At 42.8% G+C, this 21839-nt stretch overlaps 1 protein-coding gene across 6 annotated transcripts in view; it reads right to left on the reverse strand.

Annotated features, from left to right (window-relative positions):
* The window catches only part of Mtus1 (microtubule associated scaffold protein 1), a 150179-nt gene that overhangs the window by 51376 nt on the left and 76964 nt on the right, over window positions 1–21839 (reverse strand). For 3 of the 6 annotated variants that reach the window (XM_029532078.1, XM_021218675.2, XM_029532079.1), the window contains exons 4-5: window positions 10993–11124; window positions 8111–8149 (exon numbers count right to left, since the gene is read on the reverse strand). In XM_029532078.1, the coding sequence (XP_029387938.1) occupies window positions 8111–8149; window positions 10993–11124 (171 nt within the window). Of the gene's footprint in view, window positions 1–1496; window positions 1968–8110; window positions 8150–10992; window positions 11125–15264; window positions 15538–17291; window positions 17442–21839 lie in introns of those variants that run through there. The other 3 variants (XM_029532080.1, XM_021218676.2, XM_021218677.2) reach the window with 3 other exon arrangements.

The following is a 21839-nucleotide window of genomic DNA, read 5'->3' on the forward strand; positions in this document are numbered from 1 at the left end:
ATGATACAGTGACCTCAGACCTCTTTTTTCTGATTTTATTATGAAAAAATTATTCTTTAGAAATTTCACCTGTCTTTTACCTTAGAGCAGGTCCTGCGTTAGTTTTAAAAATTAATATTGAAAGCTCCTTGTACTTTGGAACATGGAAATTATTTTAACATAAAGCACTCTTATTTGTGTATGTAGGGAGGTGGGATGAACTGGAAAAAGTGGGGGTGGGGAGGCTGAGAAATAATAGGGTGAAAATTACATGAAAAAATAGTAATAATAACAATAGAGCACACCTTCATTTTTTTAACCTTTTTATATATTTGTAATATATTTTTATTTTGGGGGTGCAGGCAATTATAGCCAAGGCCTCAGCATCCACTGAGCTCTCCCATTGGCCCCCAACTTTTATTTTTAGGGCTGAAAGGAAATCACAGTGACATTTGGATTGGGCATGGCCCCAGCTCTGTTCATTTACATTCAGCCATGAGAGCTAGAAGGAAAGGCCAGCCAACTCAAATGCCAGGCCAAGGGGAGCTATGAAATGAGGAAGTAAAGCTGGGGAGAAAAAAAAAATGAAGATTATCCCGCAGGGAAGGCAGATGCCTCTGGGAAAATGAAAAGCTGTCAGTCGAATTTAAAAAAAAAAAAAAAAAAAGTCACCAGGGACAGTGAAGAGCCAACTGAAAAACAAGAGGTACACAGGAAACACATGCGTGGCACAGAAAAATCATGCATTATCATGCCCACGAAGCAAGCCTATTAAAGGCAACACACGGCAGCCCCAGTCAGGCACAAGGAGACTAAGGCCGGCACACAATGAAATCAACCTAATTCACCACCATTGCAATCCTTAGCACCCGAGCATCAGCAGACAGGCTTACAGATGCCTGAAGGGACACACCAGGAGGGTTTCACGTTAGGCACAGAATGAAAGGCGGCAGCCGTGCACACGAGCATCAGCAGCAATGTTCTATGACCACTAGTGTTTATGCTAGGAAGAAAGCGAAATGTGTGGTCCACTTACTGGCCCTCCACAAGCATTGGGGTGAATTTAGGAATGTTTGCGATGTGGGGCTCTCTTCCTATACTGAAATACCCTATCCATCCTAGTGAGAAACTGCAAAACAAAACCACAGAAACAACCAGCTCCTTTCTCAGGGCAGATGTGCTCACATCCTATTTCCAAAAATCATTTGAAGATAGATGCGAATTAACAGGTGTTCAGTTTTTTTTACAAATTTGGTGGCAGAGGAGCGCGCCATAAAGTTCCAAGGCAACGATCACGCATCTGTAAACACAGACAAGCCTACAGCTGCCCGCACACAACCAAAGTACCCTCCTGCCCAACACAAGAGAGAACCACCCCTTGTCACCAGTCAAGCCTCTCCTTAAAGAGGGCTTTAGTTCCCAATTATCGTCTCCATAGAAATCTGAGAGGCACGCGCAAGTTCATCAGCATATCCCTCCTCTATTCGGTGCTGAGCAGAGCTCTGTGCATAACCAACCTGTGTGGAAAATGACAGTGTTTTTCCTGAGTCCCGAAGGAAGCCGGAGGTTTCGGAGCAGTCCTTTGGCGGTTAGGCGGACGTGGATGGTGGATAAGGAGAATTTGGGAGACAACAGCATGTCTTCGAAGCCAGTGGGAGAACTTCGCAGGGGGAGCAGCTTTTCCAGGGACCATCACATACTGTGTCTCTTGGCAACTCGGGGGTTCTTCCAGGCCAAGAGACACAGCCAGAGAAAAACAAGCTTATATGCTAATGCCAGGCCACCCAGATGGGGGGTGTGGCGGGGGAGGGGAAGCGAGAGTTAGCTATCCCAGGGCTCCAGGCTTCCGTTTGCTCTCCCAGATGTTGCTAACAAACAATGCCCTTCGTCTGAGCAAGATCTGTGAGGAGCAGGTCCGGAAGCAAGCAGCCTGAGTTACATCACACTGTGCATGCCACGGGTTGTTGTGGTTCCCAGCAGGGATGGAAAGGGGGAGGAGAAAGTGGGTGGTCTCGGGAGCTTTATGTAACAGCCAATGATGTCGCAGGTCCTGTCACTAGTTGGAACAGGGCGAAAAGAAATTATCCACCTCGCATGCTTAATGTCTATTTATTAGCTAGGCAAAAAAATAAGATTTTGTTAGAGCAATCTGTGAGCTGACTCCATTGCTTTTTAACTGCACAGGCTGGCACTATTATCACTGGGCATTTTCCCAGGTGTTTTACCTAGATATACGTAAACCTATTACTTGGATGAAAAGCCAACAGACCAAAACCCTCAAGCAACAAACACTTCCAATCTTCAAAATAAACAGTATTTTTTTTTTTACTGTGCTAATGGCAGGTTGTCAAATTTTCAACTCTAATTCTCATGTGCTGAGAACCACACTAAAAATGAACAGTACCAGGTTTGCTGCTTCTGAGACTCGGTAAACAATATCACAAGGCAACAAACCTTACACCGTCAACAGCTCACTAAACGTTAAAACCCATAGAAAGCCGTTCTTCTTTCAGACATCCCGCACAGCATTTGAGAATCTGAGGGGACTGGAGGGGAACTGGAGCAACTCAGCCCCTTGCTCCCCCACCCCATGCCCTGTCCTGTCCGAGGATGACAGCACACCAGCAACCCACAGAGGGTCACTGTGGGGCTGAACGAACACACCCACACCCAACCAACCTCCTAAAGGAACACTTCCATGGTAACAGAACCAGCAACAACAATGGAATTACTGCCGCTTAATACACTTCCTCATGCTGTGCCCCCCCCAAACCATAAAACTGTTTTCATTGCTACTTGATAACTGTAATTTTGCTACTGTTATGAATCTTAACGTAAATATCTGTGCTTTCCCCATGGTCTTTGGTGATCCCCATGAGGGGGGGTCATGCCACTGAATTAAGAGTCAAAGAAACAGACCTTTGAGCTCTGCTTTCCTCTGTTAAATCACAGGTTGTTATTTTTAAAACCGTTAAAAACACCTGTCCCCAAATTCTGAATAGTAAAAAAACAAAACAAAACAAAAACCACAAGCTCTCCCTATGCTATCAAAAATATGTTTAAAAAGGTATCAGTGAGACTTAAAATTATAAACTGAATGAGAAATAAAACTAGTGTCACAAATAGACACACCGCTGTCCATACAGTCAACTTTTGGTTTCTGGGTGGGATCTTTTTCAGGGGTTGGGCTTGTTTTAATATTAAACTATTCTGTCACAGAGAAATCCACTAGCTTACACTACCCAAAGGAAGAAATAACCAATCTACTCACCAATTAGGTACATTTAATAAAAATATTATTTTAAGTGACTTAAGAGAAGGTTTGGCAGTTAATGGCTAGACTTCCAGAGGACCCGTGTTCCATTCTCAGCACCCACATAATAGCTCACAATCATCTCCAGTTCCAAGAGATCCAATGCCCACTACCCACCCTTTCAGGCATGATGCATACATGTGATACACAGACATGAATGTAAGCAAAACGCCCACACACATAGAATAAAATAAATTTAAAACAAAAAATAAATTTAACATAAGAAAAATTTATTTGAACTCCACTATCATTACCTATCCCACGCACATTAAATATTAACCTTTTTCCCTAAATGCAGAAAGAAGCTGAAATAATACAAATAATATCAGTGTAAGGAAAACCAAATGTAGTTCCTGTTTAAAAAAACAAAAAACTCCTCCCAACCACAAAAAATGTGCTTAGATACAAGCTTCAAACTGCTCAGCTTTAATTCTTCCCCAAATATCATCTGCCCCCTGGTGGCCACTTGGCATGAGTGCAACAAAGAAGAAAGGTGTCTGCTGTTACTTTGTAATGTCAAAAAGGATGAGCAAAAAGCAGAGGACAGAAAACCAGTGAAGCAAAGTTTGAGGTAAGGTGGAGCAGTTCAAAAGGATTATACCTTGGTTGGCTTTTGGAAGTGGTGAGTCTTCTGGTTTTTTGGTTTTGTTGTTGTTGTTTGTGTGTTCATCTCTATTCATTATAGCAAGAACACAATTATCTACCCTCAACAAAATTTAAGCCTATGCTACTTACTGCTAACTATGCCGTAACTGTATGTGTTGTAACAACGTCCTGATCTTTCAAAACTGAAATCTCTCAACAGCAGCTTCCCATTTCTTGGCCAGCAGCACCAGTGCCGAGAAGCCTTTACACGTTATGCTGCTACAAGTCCCACAGCTTTAGATACCAGGTGTAATCGGAGTCAGCAAGACTCCCCTCTCCCTTCTGTGCTTGTATGTCCGTGAGATTGTGCCTGTGAGTGCTAACCGTGCCACTCTGTGCACGGAGAGGTTAGGGGATGACCATCAGTTATCGGTCTTTGACATCTATTGTTTGGGATAGTCTGTTTCCCTTTTGGCTGCGTTCACCAGGTACCTGGTTACAGATACCCCGCAGTACTGTGTCCTATGGTTTCACAGCATGTACCTTTACCACCCAGCCATCTCCTCGGGCCCATTTCCTTCGTTTGTATAGTACTGTGACTAATATCCCACGTTTTCTTTATCTACAGATATGTAAGCTGTTCTTACATCAGTTATGGTGAGAATGCTGCAAACATGGCAGATCAAAGCTCCTTCAACACCCTGACTCCTCTTAAATCAGCCCTTATTGGGATATGGCTTCTAGGCAGCCCCTTCATCTCGTGGGCCACCTGCCATGCTACCGACAGTCGCCCTGGCTAAGCACAAGAGTTGGGGAGTCCCATGCGTCCAATTTTGCTTGCCACACGCTTCTGTATCAATCTAAGAAATCACGGACGATGACAAAGCCATGAAGCCCTCCCCTTCTGCCTCTCCCCCTGAGGTTTTTCGGTCTTATTTTAATTCATTTTGTGTTGTTTTCAGTGTATGAGGCGAGATGAAGGCTGGAGTCCGCTGCACCCACAGACGTCTAATTCTCCTCACCCTGTCTCTAGGAGAAAGGATGGTTCTTCTGCTTGGTATTTTTTGGCAGTCTTGCCAGGTTCAGCGGACTGAATCCACAGAGGTTTGTTTCTGGGCTGTCCCATTGCACTGGCCTGTGTATCTGCCTTTGTGCCCATTTCAGACCGTTTTAATTACAGAGTTGAAAGCAAGAGTTATGGTACCTTCACCTTTCTTTGTTTTCCCCCCTCAAGATTGTTTTTGGCTACCTTTGAGTCTTGTTTGGTTCCCCATGAATTCACGTAGTGACGTCCCTTTTTCAGTTAAAAAAAAAAATGCAATAAGGATGCTGACAGAGGTGTCTCAAGATAATAGGCCCTTTTAGCATCTACTGTGAGGGTGGCTCTGTCTTGCTAGTCTTCCAGAGTGCTACACAGAGCAAATGTGGTAACATTGTCTGGCTTTGCTCTTACTACTGTTTGTAACAGTGTGACAAAACAAAGCTCAAACCATGCGCTGTCACAATCATTAATCTCTATTGTTATATGCAGGTTACTGGAAAGGCCTTCTAAACTCAGGTCTATATTCATGGTGCTTTTTTTCATTTCTACACTTAAAACCTTTCTGTGTAGAATACATTCATGCGCCCTGAGCGAAGAGATCTAGTTCTCAGTCAAAAAAGTAGCCACTGTTGCAGTGGGAATTCAGCAAGTGATCCATTCTTCCTAACGCTAAGTACCAAAGTCTCCATGTATCCAAATGGCATCGGCCCTTTCAACACGAGAGCAAAGTTGAGATCACCAATGCACCTCCCCAGAGTAGGTCTGCAGCTCCCAACCACCTCCTGACATTGGAGAAAGGAGATGCAGAAAGCCACATGACCCCAACCCATGTTTGTGACATGGCACAGATGGAGCAGGTGTGTTCCTGCTCCCAGGGCAGACACGGTGGCACCCGACAGGGACTATCTATAAAGTGGTCTACAGACGGTGGCACCCGACAGGGACTATCTATAAAGTGGTCTACAGACGGTGGCACCCGACAGGGATGACCTATAAAGCCGTCTACAGACTAGGTAAACACAACTTGGGATGTCTGAGGTATCCCAAAGAGCGACTATGAATGTCGGAGCCACGGTAAGTGCTGCGGTGTGTGACAACTTCCTCATAAACAGCAGGCATGTTTTATTTAGAGCCAGTGTTGCCTAGAATTTCGTAGCGTCATAACCTTTAAATAAATCACACCGGCTAGACCTCAGGAAGGTGGTTCATCGCTTCAGTGGGTTTTCCCACTTGCTTTGAGGGTTTCCTAGAACTCAACCCCTCAGGGTCGGGGGTTGGGAGTGGGGAGGCACCTTCAATGTAAAGCCATGAAAAGCGATCAACAAGAAGTACTGTTAGCCTCGCTAGCAGCAGCGGCAGGAGCAGCTACCATGTGAGAGCCAGGGATGAAAATAGTCTACACGGTCAAACCCATTCCCACACTGGGATTTATCTGCTGAACATTCCCATGCAGCCAGACGAGAAACTCAAGCCCTGGAGAGGCTTAGCAAGTAGCCAGAGGGCAGGACGGAAATAGAGAGGAGGACCAAGATTCACACCAACGTCCGTCCGTCCGAGCCTCACAAGGTCACGGCTTCTTCATTGTCTTCGGAGGTAACGGAATTTCTTTACAATAACTGTTAAACTAAAATAATGATGGAAATTTTCAAATATTATTTCACAAACTCCCCTCCCCGCCCCCAGCCTGCCTCTTACCCCCCAAAAAAAACCTCAACCAGGGGCTGGAGAGATGGCTCACAGATTTAGGGCATTACTGAGGGATGGGCTTCAGTTACCAGAACCCACAGGGTGGCTCACAACTGTAACTCCAGATCCAGGGGAATCTGACACCATTCTTTGGCCTTCCGGGGCACTGAATGCATGTGGTACACTGGCATTCAGGCAAAACACACATTAAAAAGAAAAAAAAAGTCTTTACAACATTAAATAAGATACATAAAATAATTTATAAATAAGATAGATAGATAGATAGATAGATAGATAGATAGATAGATAGATAGATAGATAAATCTGAGATTGGCCAGCGTATGGGCGGTGCTTTTATATTGTAGATCATATCGGAAACTAGTATGAAGCTTTTTGAAAATAATATTATCCGAGCGACTATAAAATTCATGTGCTTTAGGTTTTTAATCCCACTTTGAGGTATCTGTCACAAGAAAACTCCCCAAACATTGACAGAGATGATCGCAAAACAATTTACAATGTAATCACTGTGAATGTGATAGAGAACCAACGCAAATATTCAAGAAGCTCAATGCCATCACACTCACGCCGGGCGACCCATTAAACCTGATCACACCGCGGCATGTAACAAAATGGAATGTCAGTAGTTAGAAGCAGGTTTGCTTCAAAAGGCACACAGGGAAAGGTTTCCTCAGTAGGCTCAAACTAATAATTCCAGGCCAGCCTTGAGTTGTAAAACCAACTGTCTACCATGCTTACAGCTATGGGGAAGCCACAGCTGATGGGTTGAATTCTGTGCTGACAACATGGGATCCTGTATAACAGCTACTTTACATGCTGTAAGGTGGCCTTTCTTTTTTCTGGCTTTCTGTTCTGATGTGCAACGGGCTGAGGAGTCATGTGACTGTACTAGCGCTGCAATAAAAAATGTAGGTGCAATAAAAAATGAGAACCTGTAGACAGCGCATGACTGGCTGCATACAATCCTGTGTGTCATACATAGAAATGTCGATGAATACATTTTATAAGATCTTTAGATCTCTGAAAGGAAGTATTAGACTTCCAATGTAGTTGAATGGCTTTACGATATAGGCTGCCTTAGAAATGTATGTCCAACCGAGAATGTATATAGGGGAAATCAGAAACATAGAAAACTGTTCAGTTTGTACAATAAGTTAAAAATTTTATCTTAAGACCATTTTACAATTAAAGATGATTCTATTTAAAGTAACACATTTGGAGAAGTGTCCAGTTTTATTTCACATGAACCATATTTTAAAAATCAGTTTAAGCTAAATTGATCTGTATAATGTCATCTTCTGTGTTAGATGGCTCAACAATTCATGCTCCGCAAATGCCCATGTCATAGCAGCTAGTTACACCTTAAAGCCTGAATTTTGACTTAAAACTATACCAGCAAAGGTAATTACAAATAAATTTCAGTATTTTTAATCATTACTTTTCAAATAAAAATATTTTAATATATTCATAAAGTGGCCACTTACCTGAATTAAAAGCTGTAAACAGACTCTTCCTTGAAGGACCTGGAACAGGACAGAAGCATAAACGCATGCTTTATTGGAAATGCTATGTTATCTTGGAAATTTCTAGTTATCTTGTAAATAACGGTGATTTCATTTTCCAAAAGCCCCCCTTTAACCTTTACATTTTAGGTTCTAGCTATCCACTGAGAAAATTCCAGCATACAAATAACTTGATCAAGTACACTTTTTCAAATATAGATAATATAGTAAGTATCTTATTTATCAGTAGTAGGAGTGATATGCGCTAGTCATCAAAAACACAGCATCAGTTTTATTTTACTTTTTTTTTTTTTTTTTGGTTTTTCGAGACAGGGTTTCTCTGTGTAGCCCTGGCTGTCCTGGAACTCACTCTGTAGACCAGGCTGACCTCGAACTCTGAAATCCGCCAGCCTCTGCCTCCCAAGTGCTGCTGGGACCAAAGGTGTGCGCCACCACGCCCGGCTACAGCATCAATTTTTAAAAAGACAAAGCATGGTATATTTTGTAGTCCAGGACAATTAAAGCTCATTTTAAATTTTGGTTAATTTATCCACTGCTTAGTCTAGTGTCTGAATCCAGGGCCCACAGGTTGGGGGAACGCTCCACCACTGAAGTGTACTCCAGCCAGAAGGAGGCCCCTCTCTTAGCAGTGAGCTTGTGCTTTCCCTGTTCTACTGCACACAGGAAACAGGCTACACTTTGTGAGAGAGGGCTGCTGGTGTGGGTCCTCCCAAGGGTCTGACTTCTGTTCGGCTGGGAAGAAGAATACACTGGAGAGGTTTCTCCAAGCGGGTGCAGTATAAGATGCAGCCAGGAACTCAACAGGTAGACGTTAGGAGAGCTATAAGCGCCCGTGCTCGACATCCAATACTCATCAAGTGACTAACCATCTGTACACGACAGAGTCCGTCTGCGGGATTTTAAAGTGAAGATCATCTCCCTTTACAAGTGTGCAGCCATCATAAATAGACCTCCACAAGATGCACACAAATAGACCTCCACAAGATGCCACAAGAAAACATTAGGGCTTACAGGAGATTGGCATGTCCTGTTTTGCGGTCATCAGTGGGGGTCTCTAATTCTCTGAAAAATCACCTCAGGATCAAAGCTCCACAAATGGGGCTTATTTTTAGTTACTGTGTGTGTGTGTGTGTGTGTGTGTGTGTGTGTAGGGGGGGAGTATGGGGTTTTAAAAATCATGATTAAAAACCTCAGTTTCAGATATTACCGCCCTCTTAGCAGGGGACAATCTGATGCCTCAGAGCTGTGTGTGAGACAAACAAGACGCTAACGGCACAGTAAATCATCTTCCCCCAACAGGACTCGATCCATCCTGTATTTGTTTTTTTTTTCTCCTTTAACCCAGTAGAAAGGAAAAAAAGTGGGCTGGAGAAATGGCTCGGCCGTTAAGAGCACCGACTGCTCTTCCAGAGGTTCTGAGTTCAAATTCCCAGCAACCGTATGGCGGTTCACAACCATCCATAACAAGATCCGATGCCCTCTTCTGGTGTGTCTGAAGATAGCTACAGTGTACTCATATACATAAAATAAATAAATCTTTAAAAAGAAGAAAAAAGAGAAAAGAGAAAAGAGAAAGCATCACTAAATGAAGACTAGTTTTGCAACCTCAAGTTACCACATGACCTTTTATACATATGCCAGCATCCAAACATAACAAAGAGAGAACACAGAGGGGAAGGCGCTGTGGCCAGTGACTGCTTTTTTCAATTTTCTGATATAAATGATGGTTCTCAATTATTCTTCCCAGAAAAGTGAGTTTTAAGACCTATGAGCAGAGCTTTGCCACACTCTCAGCTGTGACGAGGCTCCGAGGTGATGCTGTGGGCTACGTATACGCTACCCACTGCCTGTTCTCTCGGCAGCCACAGTGAGTGCAAGGTGAAGGATACAGAAGGATCAGACACAAATGGCTGTGAGCAAAGCAGAACAAGACCATGGTCTTGAACAAGGCAAGCGGGTAACAGACAGGAACCACAGGCACGGAGATGAAATAAGACATGCCCCTTGTTCTTCTCTCTCATCTAGAGGGTCATCCTAGAAGACCTGAACACCAGTTCTTCTTGTTAGTGTCTCCGGACATTTCTGCTCTACCTGCTATTTTCTGAGATTTGTTTTTTTCTTATTTTATAAGATGGGTGTTTTGCACATGTCTGTGTGTGTATGTGTGTGTGTGTTATATGTGTGTGTGTGTGTGTGTGTGTGTGTGTGTGTGTGTGTGCGCATGGTGCCTGGGCAGCCCAAGAGAAAGAGCATCAGATCCCCTGGAGCTGGAACTACAGAGGGTTGTTAGCCACTATATGGGTGCTGGGAATCGAACCTGGGTCCTTCGCGAGACCAGTCACTGTTCTTAACCACTGAGTTACCTCTCTAGCCTCTCTACCTGTCGATTTTTACTACTGGGCTTCATCTGTCTATAGAATTTGGAGACTCGGGCTGGTGAGATGGCTCAGCGGTTAAGAGCACTGACTGCTCTTCCGAAGGTCCTGAGTTCAAGTCCCAGCAACCACATGGTGGCTCACAACCACCCGTAACGGGATCTGACACCCTCTTCTGGTGTGTCTAAAGACAACGACAGTGTATTTACATATAACAATAAATAAACCTCATATACATAATAAGTAAATAAATAAGTAAATAAATAAATCTTTTTTTAAAAAAAAGAATTTGGAGACTCTTGGAAAATGAGAACATCTCATTGTTAACATTTATTTTACTTTCTTTCTCACACCCGGTGTTTCAATATATCATTGTTAAATGTACCGTAAGCCTACTTGTCAAAATTTAACCTCCTCAAAGTCAAGAAGTTTAAAAGTATTTCCTTCTAATCGCAAGGAAGACAATACCTTTTGGAGAAGTTTTGAGCAAGTGCGCATGAGCTCTGGGTACCAAAGGCTTCAGATACAAGGGTCCTGACCCATTTTGAAATGCTTGTTTGGGAGGTTTCTCTTCATACTTGTTGATGACAGCATGACCACCTATAACAAAATGGAAAAGAACATCTTATTTAGTACATAAATACAATAGCAGCCCCCAATGTTTGTTCCAAAGTGACTACAATTTGATAGCAATTACCAAGTGTCAAGAATGCAGAGGCAGTTTCTGGCCTCAAGTATTCAAAATAAATGTTCCCAGAAAGAAAGGGAAATTTATGCACATTTCCAGCTTGGCTTTTTATTCCAGAGAGGTGGAAGATAAATGGCCGCCCATGCTGCCTAATGAACACCCCCAGTACACACACAGGTAAGCAGTTCTCTCAAGGAAGATGATACAAACTGTGAGCAGCCATTGCTAACGAAGGAAAAAGAAAAAGAAAAAGAAAAAGAAAAAGAAAAAGATAAAGAAAAAGAAAAAGAAAAAGAAAATCAGACAAAATCTTTACTGGCTTCAAGAGTAAGATTTAGTATTTCAGAACTAGACTGTCAGCATCCACCCTGTTACAAAGGTACTCAACCTCTCACTTAAGTAATGGAAACCACCTATAAGAAAACACAAAATTTCCTAAAGACACTAAAGAACCTGACCTATTTTCTCTAAGACACCGCCAACACATAATTCTAGGCATGCACTTTTAATCTACCATATAATAAATAAATCCTAATTTTCTCCCTGGTATAAAATGCTCCACATGAATTATTTGTCACCCTGGTTCAGAAGCCATCTCAGCATCCCTGTATCACTTTGATTTCAGTCTAGGCACTGTGAATCAAGAGTAAATTACCAACTTCATACACGCCTCTTGCTCACAAATTATCAATGTGAACACAAGATGTTTTCCACTAGGCTAAATGACCTCATCCCCCACCAACAATGCCCACACACGTACACAGGCTTTTTTGGTCCTCACCCAGCATCAGTGCACTGAGCCATCTGTTAACTCCCCTTATACCTGGACGACATTCCTAATATTAGATCAACACAAATCCACTCTCCTGCTGGCAAGCTTCTGCCTACTTCCTGTCCCGATTTCCGAATCTCACCTTGCTTAGAACTTAGGGACCAGGGCTTTCCAAACTTGGCAGGATGCTAGCGGGCACAGTGGTCTAACAGTCGACATCACATTCTAAAGGACACATGGAACAACGGCACCAACCTTTCAGAGTGTGTATTTTTAAGATACTCATGCGATGTGGGTGTTGGATTGCAGTAGGTGCTTAACTGACTTGAATCCAACCCAGGGGAGTGCCTTTTGCTGTTACAGTTGGATTTTAGACTTGCCCTTCTTAGAGCAACTTCGGTTGCACTCAGCAGCAAGGTAAGTCAATTGTTCTAATTTTGAAAAATTAAATCCAGCTCAGTTTGTGAACAGGATATATGACTGCCCATAAGTCTAGATGCATGCTTCACTTTTCTGAGCCTTATTCACAAAGGGCTCTCCCTTACAAAGAACTTAGTGAACGAATTCCTCACTGACACAAAGGAAGCCCCCAGCTACTGGCCTCATACAACAGTAGACTCTGGCCTGGAAGAAATCGACCTGAGTGGTTCTCTCGAGGGCTCACTATGGCAACAGATCTAGCACCAGATTCCATCAACTTTTGAACACACCAGAGTCAATATCCATATCTCAAGGATAAAAGACACTGAGCTCAGATATGTGTGTGTGTTTGTGTGTGTGTATTTACATTCTTAGATATAATTACATATTTATATGAAATATGTGTTAAATATTCATACTCTATGATTATCCATTGTATGATCACCCAACTTTACCAGCTCTAATAAGCTGAACACACTTTTATGACCTAACACGTAAGTATTCTCTCCGTTTTCTAAGCACATTCCTCCTGGCTGGCAGCACTGCTTTTCACCAAGTTCCAACTTGAAGACTGACTACTACAATGAGGCTGGAGGCCCTCAAAGCATTTCTCCTTCCTTCCTACTCAGCTCCTAGTATGATGAAGAATCCTGTCAACTTCCAACCGTTTCCTCACTCAGAGCTGCCTATTACAATGTTCTCTTGCTTATGTTACAACAGATTTTTGTAAAAAAAAAAAACAAAAAAAACCCTATTTTCATATCCCCAGCCCAGGGAATGTTGCAAGTGGAATAAGAAGCGGAGAAGACAGGACGGTGGAGAGAGAATGCATTTACCATTTCAGAAAAATCTAAGCAGCAGAAGAAATTTCCCTGCTCTAAAGAGCTTTTCTCTTTGGTCTCAACGTTGGCTTGTGAGCTAGCATATATTACTACATTCTGGCATCTAGTTAAATGAGTTTTTGTTTTTATTAAACTTCCTGTATCTGCACAGAAATAAAAACTCTGATTTCTGGAACTCTGTAAATCAGCTTAACGCTCTGCTCTGCGCCCAATCATCTGCCTACCTGGCTTTAAGTCAAATCACTGAAGTCTAAAGTTCAAAAGCAAAAATCACAAGAATGTCTCGTAGACCCCACAGGGAGATACTAAGAGAGAACAGGCACGACTAAGAGTTATCTCAATATTTCCTCATGAAGTAATCCCTTCAGAGGGTGTGCACTCTGACAGGCCTTAGAAGATGGAGACAGCACTATCCGCTGCCCACCTCTCTCTGTTCTTTCCTCGTGTCAGACATCACTAGTCAAAAACCCTTTTCCTCTGAACCTAGAGGCAGCCTGAGAAAGAATCAATTGGTTCTTATCAACTGCCTAGTGTTGACAGATATGATCATACTCACTAACCATTTTTGCCACAAGAGAAACAAAACTGAGGGACAGGAAGACTCATCCTTTCTGCCCACTTAGTTAGGCAAACCGAAGTGCTCTCCTTCCAAAAGACAGGGCGGCGTCATGGTACTGTGGTGAAGAAAAGGAGTCAGGTGCATACGGCTGGGAGGATGCTGACCGTGGTCCAGGTCTCCCTCTCCGTTCATCAGGTTTAAGGAGCGATGCTAAGAGATAACTGTCCGATTCGCCATGGGTTAATAGAAACCAGAACAAGCCCCAGGTGAGCAGTACCCTTTCCTGTCACTTCCTGTCAGCCAGGCTGCCACCCAAGTGCAAGAGAGGATGGCCCATTTCTTTATTTAGTCTTTCGGATCTCCTATCGCTGATAGAGTGCAAACAGCTTTGGTTTGCATCTCTGCTGTTGCTCCACACTATCTGTCTGTCCTCAAAAATAAACATGCTTTTGTGGCCAAAGGGAAAGAGGAAGGAACGCTCTAGTCTCCATAGTCCTGCTAATGTGGCAAAACTACTTCCTCAAGACCTGCTTCCAAATTGCACAATGATCTCCCTCATTTGGTATAGAAAACCACTGCACAATCTTTACACTAATATCTTTACACTAATACTTAACTTTAATTTTTCCTATGCGCTCATTAAAAAAAAACAAACAAACCTGCTGAACCCTCAGATACAAGAAAAATTGCCTTTTACATCTCCTTTCAATGTATAACTCGGTAACATTGTTTCTAAGGATCCCCAAGTACCAAGGACCAGGCACCAATTTCCCAACAGCACTGTGCAGTGGAGTTCTTAACAAACACCACTAACAATGTAATATCACAAAACAAAAAGAGGCAAAGGATGCAGGTGTAGCCCTTCAAAGAGGCTCCAGTGTTGGAGCTGGTCCGTCATGATGCGCCAGCTAAAGATTAAGTGATCCCTCTGTAACAGCAGCAAGATGATTTTGGTTCAAAAAAAATTTTTTTTCATATCATAAGGCAGTTTAAAAAAACACATACACATTTAATACTATTATGTGAGTCATCTATTAACTATAACTGAAGTCAACAAAAACAAATCTGATCCTTTCATTTAAATTCTAAGAAAATATTTATATTTATCTGCCAGTCACACACTCAAAACTTAGTATTTAGTCAGAAATTAAATCATCAAACAGCCTTTTAATCAGAAATTAAATCATCAAATGGTCTTTGGTAATAGGATAAGAACACTGATAAGCTGAATTATAATTGGTTTAAGCCCCCAAACCCAGAAAACGCACAAGAAAAAATTTTCCCAACAGATCCATTCACATCTTAAATATATATAAACACAACCAGGAAACACCACAGGCAGCATAAATTGCAAGCAACAACAAAGCTAATAACCAAGAGGGCCTAAAAATCAATTTATTTAATAAAATTTTAAACATGCTTACAAACCAAAGAATCAAATGAGAAACCATCGACCTACTTCTTTTCCTAGTAAGCGTGGCTAACAAAGGAATTATACAAAAGCTGTAGGATCCCACGACCAACAGTGCCAATAAGGTAGCATCGTACTGCCGTTCTGAGCCAGCCGGGGGTGTGAGTGTAGAATTAATAAAGATCGTTGAAGAAATATCAGTTTCTGTACAACTGCGAAATCCTCCTGGTATAGTCATTTAAAAAGGAACAAAGCACGCTCAGGCAGGAAAAGCTGCAGCCATGTTCATGCATCCCTCATGCTTGCTCCCCCAGTCAATTAGAATGGGGAGGGGGAGAACTGTAAGCCGCCAGGCACTACACGGAACAGATTAAACCAGCTGCACATCAGACTAAGAAAGAGACTCACGGACGTGCATGCTTAATCTGTACGAGGGACACATGGCCACTAGACAGGCTCTGAGGGTACACGGGGAAACCCTTTTGTTAAACAGACAAAAAGAAAGAAAGGACAAAGGCGTTTCGAAACCTCCTTGGCTGGGTCAGACGGGCTACTGGGGCAGTGGCCAGATCAACATGGCTGTTCGATAGAAACCCCAGGGTGTGATATTATGGAATGTGTCACAAACCCCCTTGTTATGGCTTTCAGGGTTTGCTGGTGATTCTATCAGGGTGGTTTTTGTTTTGTTTTGTTTTAATTTGCACAGTAGGACAAAGAAGTCTAGATGGGAGATGAATTCACAGTAACAAATGCTAGTCATATTTTCAGGTTCACAGAGAATTAATTACCTGTTAGCATAAACCCTCTGGGGTTTCCCCCTACCCCTTTTAAATTTTAAACAATAAATACATTAAAAAAAATAATAGCCCTCTTTAATTTTAAGTAACATACTCTAGTATTTGTCCAGTGCCACTACGCAGATACTACGTGCCTATGAGTCCAGCCACTGCATTCAGTGACCGGTCTGAAATGAGTCCTTTGCCACTAACTCAATGCCTATTAGCTATAATCCATCCTGTCACATACTTGCTGTGTGACTTTGATCTGGTAATAGTCTCTGAGCCTCAGTTAAGTCTCCCAAAAGTCCAACGTAAAGACCAAGGTATTGGGGTGGAGGCAGTGGAGTAGTGCAGAGTGTATGTGAATGGTAGCTCTGTTGCTGGTCTACACCCAAAGAGTTTGATGACTCTGGCCCTATCCCCCCCCCCCCACTCCCACTCAAGACATGCGTTTGTCATTAAAGCAAAGAGCTCACATCTCCAACTCTTCCCAAATGCACAATCTGTCTCTTTCCCCTCATCTGATTTTTATTTTTATTATTAATAAGGATATTTCTCTGTGGCCTGAATCCCCTCCCTGTGCCTACTATGATCCTAGGCACAGCGGGTCCTCCAAAGTAGTTTGTCTTAACTCATTCTTGGATTATTTCATGAGGGAATTTGAGGAGAAAAGGGGGAAACAAAACAAAAAGCTCTTTCTTGAATGCATCTTTTGAATAAAGGGGAGAAGTCTTTTGGGGTGTGTGGGGGGGGAAGGAGCTTAGTGTCTTTGCCCACTTGACATGCAGAAAATAGAATTTACAAAAACTTTCAGAGTATTCCCCTGAGTTTAAATTATTTATGATTAAGCTTAAAGCTGTATAGTTGGTACCACCCTGCGGCTGGCATCTAAAGCAGAAGTTTACAAAGCACTTCTACAAGACACTCTTTCGAAAACAAAACCAAACAAAACCCGCAGTGATGGTTTTCCTGATCTTCAGCTGGATGACAAGAGCCCCAGCTACTATTCTTTTCCAAACAGCCCCGCAAACATGTCAGCTCAAATAATGTACTGTAAGTTCCTTTATATAGCAGGTGCCAGTACCACTTAACCATTTCAGGGTCCCCTGGAGGTTCATTCACAGAAATCTATTCCTAAAAACCTGTTTCCAGGTCAAACATTCTGAGTAATTACAAAGAAGAAATGCGTAAATTCCCACTAAGATACAGAGACAAAATTAATTACTTGTGGACCACTGGCTTTGCCTATGTCTACTGTCTCAACAACCTACAAAATGAGTTATCAGTCTGACTTACAGTCACTGCTGTAGGTGCTCAGGTCGCTGTGGGTGCTGGCCACTGACGGGGTGCTTCCTGCCCTGTATATCAAGGATGCTTCGGATAAAGGAAGTGGTCTAGGCAAGTTCACCCAAGAAGACTGTGCAGTTTTTAAGCACGGAGGCTCTCCTTGGGATTAAAAAAAAAAAAGTTTCTATCCAATGTGAAAACTTGTACTTTAAGCTGGTCCACCCAAACTTCTCTACCGACCACGGAGTTGTCAGAATGCAAAATTAATGTTCAACACTATGATGCTTCAGATGAGAGAGAGACACAGAAGCCGCACACACACTTACTTGTTTTGAATAATTCAGAAGCAGAAGAGCAGAAATGATGAAGCAATTAGGGCTACGAGAAGTGTGGCTATAAACCCTTGAGCCTCAAGTAATTAACTCACACATCTTTCTCTTATGTGCAAGAAGGATCAGGAAAAAAAATCATTTAAGAAAGTAGCCTTTGGTAAAACCATGATCAAAGCAGAAACGATCTGATGTGATACTTTCCCTTTTAACATTAAAATAAGCAGATTGCTCCGTGAGCACCTGAGGTGGCCATATTTAAAAAGAAATAAATGAAAATTTAAAAGCATTCAAAACAAAAAAACATGCTTGGGAGAAATCTTTCATTAAATAAAAATGCTTCGAGATGAACAGCAGGTGGCGCTACGCTTATTCTTTTTTTTTTTTTTTCCTCCCCATTCCTCTTTCATCTTTCCAGTTTATTTGCCAAACTTGATGTGAGGAATGCTTTGGTCAGAACTCTTCAAACATGCTCACCTTCTCTTGAGAAGTCTATTTGATGTGATTTATGCTCTATTCAAGGACTTACTTGAAACTGAACCTCAAATCCTCAAGCTCAACCCCATCCTCTTTCTGAAGACCAGATCCACTCACACTGAATTCCTCATTGGGTTTCAACGTGGACACTCTGGCTTACTCTTGCTTCCCTTTCATTAGGCAATCCTCAAACCACTGGGATCATGCCTATATCATCTCCGTATATCCTGGCACCGAGTGTCTCCATGCGAGCTATGCTGGCAGCCCTAAAGTGCATCAAAGGTTGGAAAGACCTTTGACAAAAATGATGCTGTCACATTTTACCAATGGCAGACAAATAAGGTCACAGTGGCAAAAATGTTATGTTCACTGGCTTGTCCCAGCAAGTGACAGAGCATTCACCTAGCACGGACAGGGCCCTGGGTTCAAGGCCAGGTATATTGAAAAAAAAAAAAAATCCATTAAATCTAAACGAGCTGTTAAGAATTCTGGCTTCTCCACAAGCCACCCCTGCCAGGTCAGGCCCCACGACTGTTCTGGCTTTTGCTCATTCCTCCTACTGGCTGCCTGAGCTCGATCTGGGTGAATACTCTAACGACCGAGAACAGATCCTAATTCAACTCTGTCCCTTGGACTTTACAAAAAGCAAGGAGTAGAGTGAGCTGCAACAGGAGTCTGCTGAGACCAGTGTTCTTTCCGTGCCGTGAGTAAATGACTCATTTTGCTAATACACTCTCTTCTCACCATCTATACCAAGACATTTAATTGCCCATTTTACAAGGCAATTTGAGTCCTAAGTCTATTAATTAAATACGAGTCCTCACTAACAGTTACAGCAAGTGTTGCATGTTCAAACACCCATGCCGCTTTCATTTCTCGTGCCAACCTTTTCCTCTGCCTTTAGGAGGAATGGAAAGGCAGGTCTTTAGAATACAAATTTATCAAACTGCTACCCTGTTGGGGGGAAAAAGGAAAAAAAAATCCAGATGGAGTCAGCTCCAAAAGCAAAGCTCCGGGGATCAAATTTTCTGGGCCACAGTTACAACGTAGTCAAAACCTAGCAAGCTCAGAAGATACAGGATTCCAGAGGCAGTACAGTGTGTTTCCCAGTACTGCCTCTGCAAACACCATAGACTTACAGAACTTTCTTTTTTTTAAAAGATTTATTTATTTATTATATGTGAGTACACTGTAGCTGTCTTCAGACACTCCAGAAGAGGGTGTCAGATCTTGTTACAGATGGTTATGAGCCACCATGTGGTTGCTGGGATTTGAACTCGGGACCTTTGGAAGAGCAGTCGGGTGCTCTTACCCACTGAGCCATCTCACCAGCCCCCTTACAGAACTTTCTTAGTGTGCCTCTGGAGACCCACACCATGCTCACTAACGCACAGCCTGCCCAGAAGCACACACGCCCATACTCGGTCACCATCCCCTTACCTGCCCTAGCCCATGTTCCTTAGGAAGGTCCCAAGGGAACACTTGATACCACCCCCCCACACCCTCTCCCTTCCACCTAATTCCCCAAAGGCTTAACTTTGAAAAGCAGAGTCTTGCTCTGTTGTCCAGCTTCCGTTGCTCAAGCAATCCTCCTGCTTCAGGAGGGCACTTGGACAGCAGACACTTGCCTCTACACCCAGTTTGCAGGTACGTGTGTGTTCATGTGGATACCCATGTGGGCAGGCGGTGCCTGTACACAGCTACGCGTGCACATGGAGGCTAGAGGCCAACAGTGATAACTACTCACCTTACAGGGTCCCTTATTGGCCTGGAGTTTAATTAGGCTAGGCTGATTGGCCAGTGAGCCCCTGGGGGTATGACCCGTCTCTGCTCCCCCAGCCTGGCTTTCTTCCATAGATGCTAGCTACTGGACACAGGTCCTCAATGCATGCATGGCAAATACTTTACCAACTGAGGTATCTTCTCCCTCCCTGCACAATGTCACGCGTTTAATGCTGCGACTAATCCTAGTAGTTATGAGTTACGTTGTCACGTTACAAAAGCAACTGACAAAGAGTCAACAGCAGCTGTCTTGGGCCACGCGTCTGGCTGGGGCGGTGGCACTGACTGACGCCTAACCATCGTCCCTCTTGCTGTGCCATAGCAAAGCAGCACCCCAGGTAGTGAGAATGATGCCTAACCATCGTCCCTCTGCTGTGCCACAGGAAAACAGCATCCCAGTTAGAGGAAGAACAACCAGAGGCGGAGGTAGCCAAGTTCAAATCTGAGCCCAAACCTTTAGGAGAAGTCTCCCACATGGAAACAGGGAATGTCTACCAGGCAGTGTTGCTCCAAGACTAGACGAGTGTTTCCTGAGAAGTGTTCTTTTTGCCTGTGTCATGATCATCTTCATCATCTAAGGCTTCCCTGAGTCTCCTTTATAAATGCTACACCAAACACACACACACACACACACACACACACACACACACAGCACGTTTGCGCTGAGATCTGCATATGAGGGAGCACATGCGATTCTTTTCTTTTGAGTTTGGGTGACCTCAGTATATTTTGTAACGCCTTCCATTTTTCTGGAAGTTTCAAGATTTCACTTTTCTTTACAGCTGAATAATATTCTATGGTGTACATGTACCACATTTTCCTTACCTGTTGATAGCCATATTTAAGGTTTGTTCACCTTCCTCGCTGTTGTGACTTGTGAATAGCACAGTGATAAAACATGGTCTCTCTAGTAGACTGTGGAATTCTCCAAGGATGTGCCCAGGAGTGGAATAGCTGGGACACGGGTAGTTCTATTTTTATTTTTACAAACTTCCAAACTGATTGCCAAATAATGTATTGGTTTTTCGGTCCCACACAAAATAAGTGGGAATTTCTCCAAATCCCCACCAACCATTAGCAGGTTTCTTCACGGCAGCCATTCTGACTGGAGTAAGGCTGTATCTCAGAGCAGTCTTAATTTACATTCTTCTGATGATTATGGATATTGAACACTCAAAAAATAGTCTTCTGTGTGTCTTCTAAGAGGTGTTCATTCTGTCAGATTAGCAGTATTATTTCCCCGCTGTTTATTTTTTGCAGTTCATTAGAGATAAACCTCCTGTCTGAAGTGTAGGTGGTAAAGATATTCTCCCATTCTGTGAGCTGTTTGACCCACAGTTGATGGCTTCTTTTGCTGTGCATAAATGTTTTAATCTCAAGAAATCCCACTTGTTGACTCATGGCCCTAGCTAATCCTGTGTTACCGTGCTCTGTTCAGAAATGGGTTGCTCACCCCTATGTCTTTTCTCTTACAACTTCACTTTATGAATTAAGATCTTTGATCTACTTTGAGTTGATTTTTATACAGGCTGAATGATAAAGACCCGACTTTAGTCTTCTGCAGGTGGGCATCGAAGATTTGTCAATATCACTTGTTGAAAAGGCTTTTTTCCAGATAGCATTTTCAACAAATGATGCTGGCACAACTGGCTGTTTGCATGCAGAAGAATATGAATTGATCCATTCTTATCTCCTTGTACAAAGCTCAAGTCTAAGTGGATCAAAGAACTCCACATAAATCCAGAGACACTGAAATATATAGAGGAGAAAGTAGGGAAAAGCCTTGAAGAAATGGGCACAGGGAAAAAAATTCCTTAACAGAACAGCAATGGTCTGTGCTGTAAGATCAAGAATCAACAAATGGGGGACCTCATAAAATTGCAAAGCTCTGTAAGACAAAAGATATTGTCAATAAGACAAAGAGGCCACCAACAGATTGGGAAAGAATTTTTACCAATCCTAAATCTGA

The sequence above is a fragment of the Mus pahari genome, chromosome 19, assembly GCF_900095145.1.
Source record: "Mus pahari chromosome 19, PAHARI_EIJ_v1.1, whole genome shotgun sequence".
Taxonomy (NCBI): domain Eukaryota; kingdom Metazoa; phylum Chordata; class Mammalia; order Rodentia; family Muridae; genus Mus; species Mus pahari.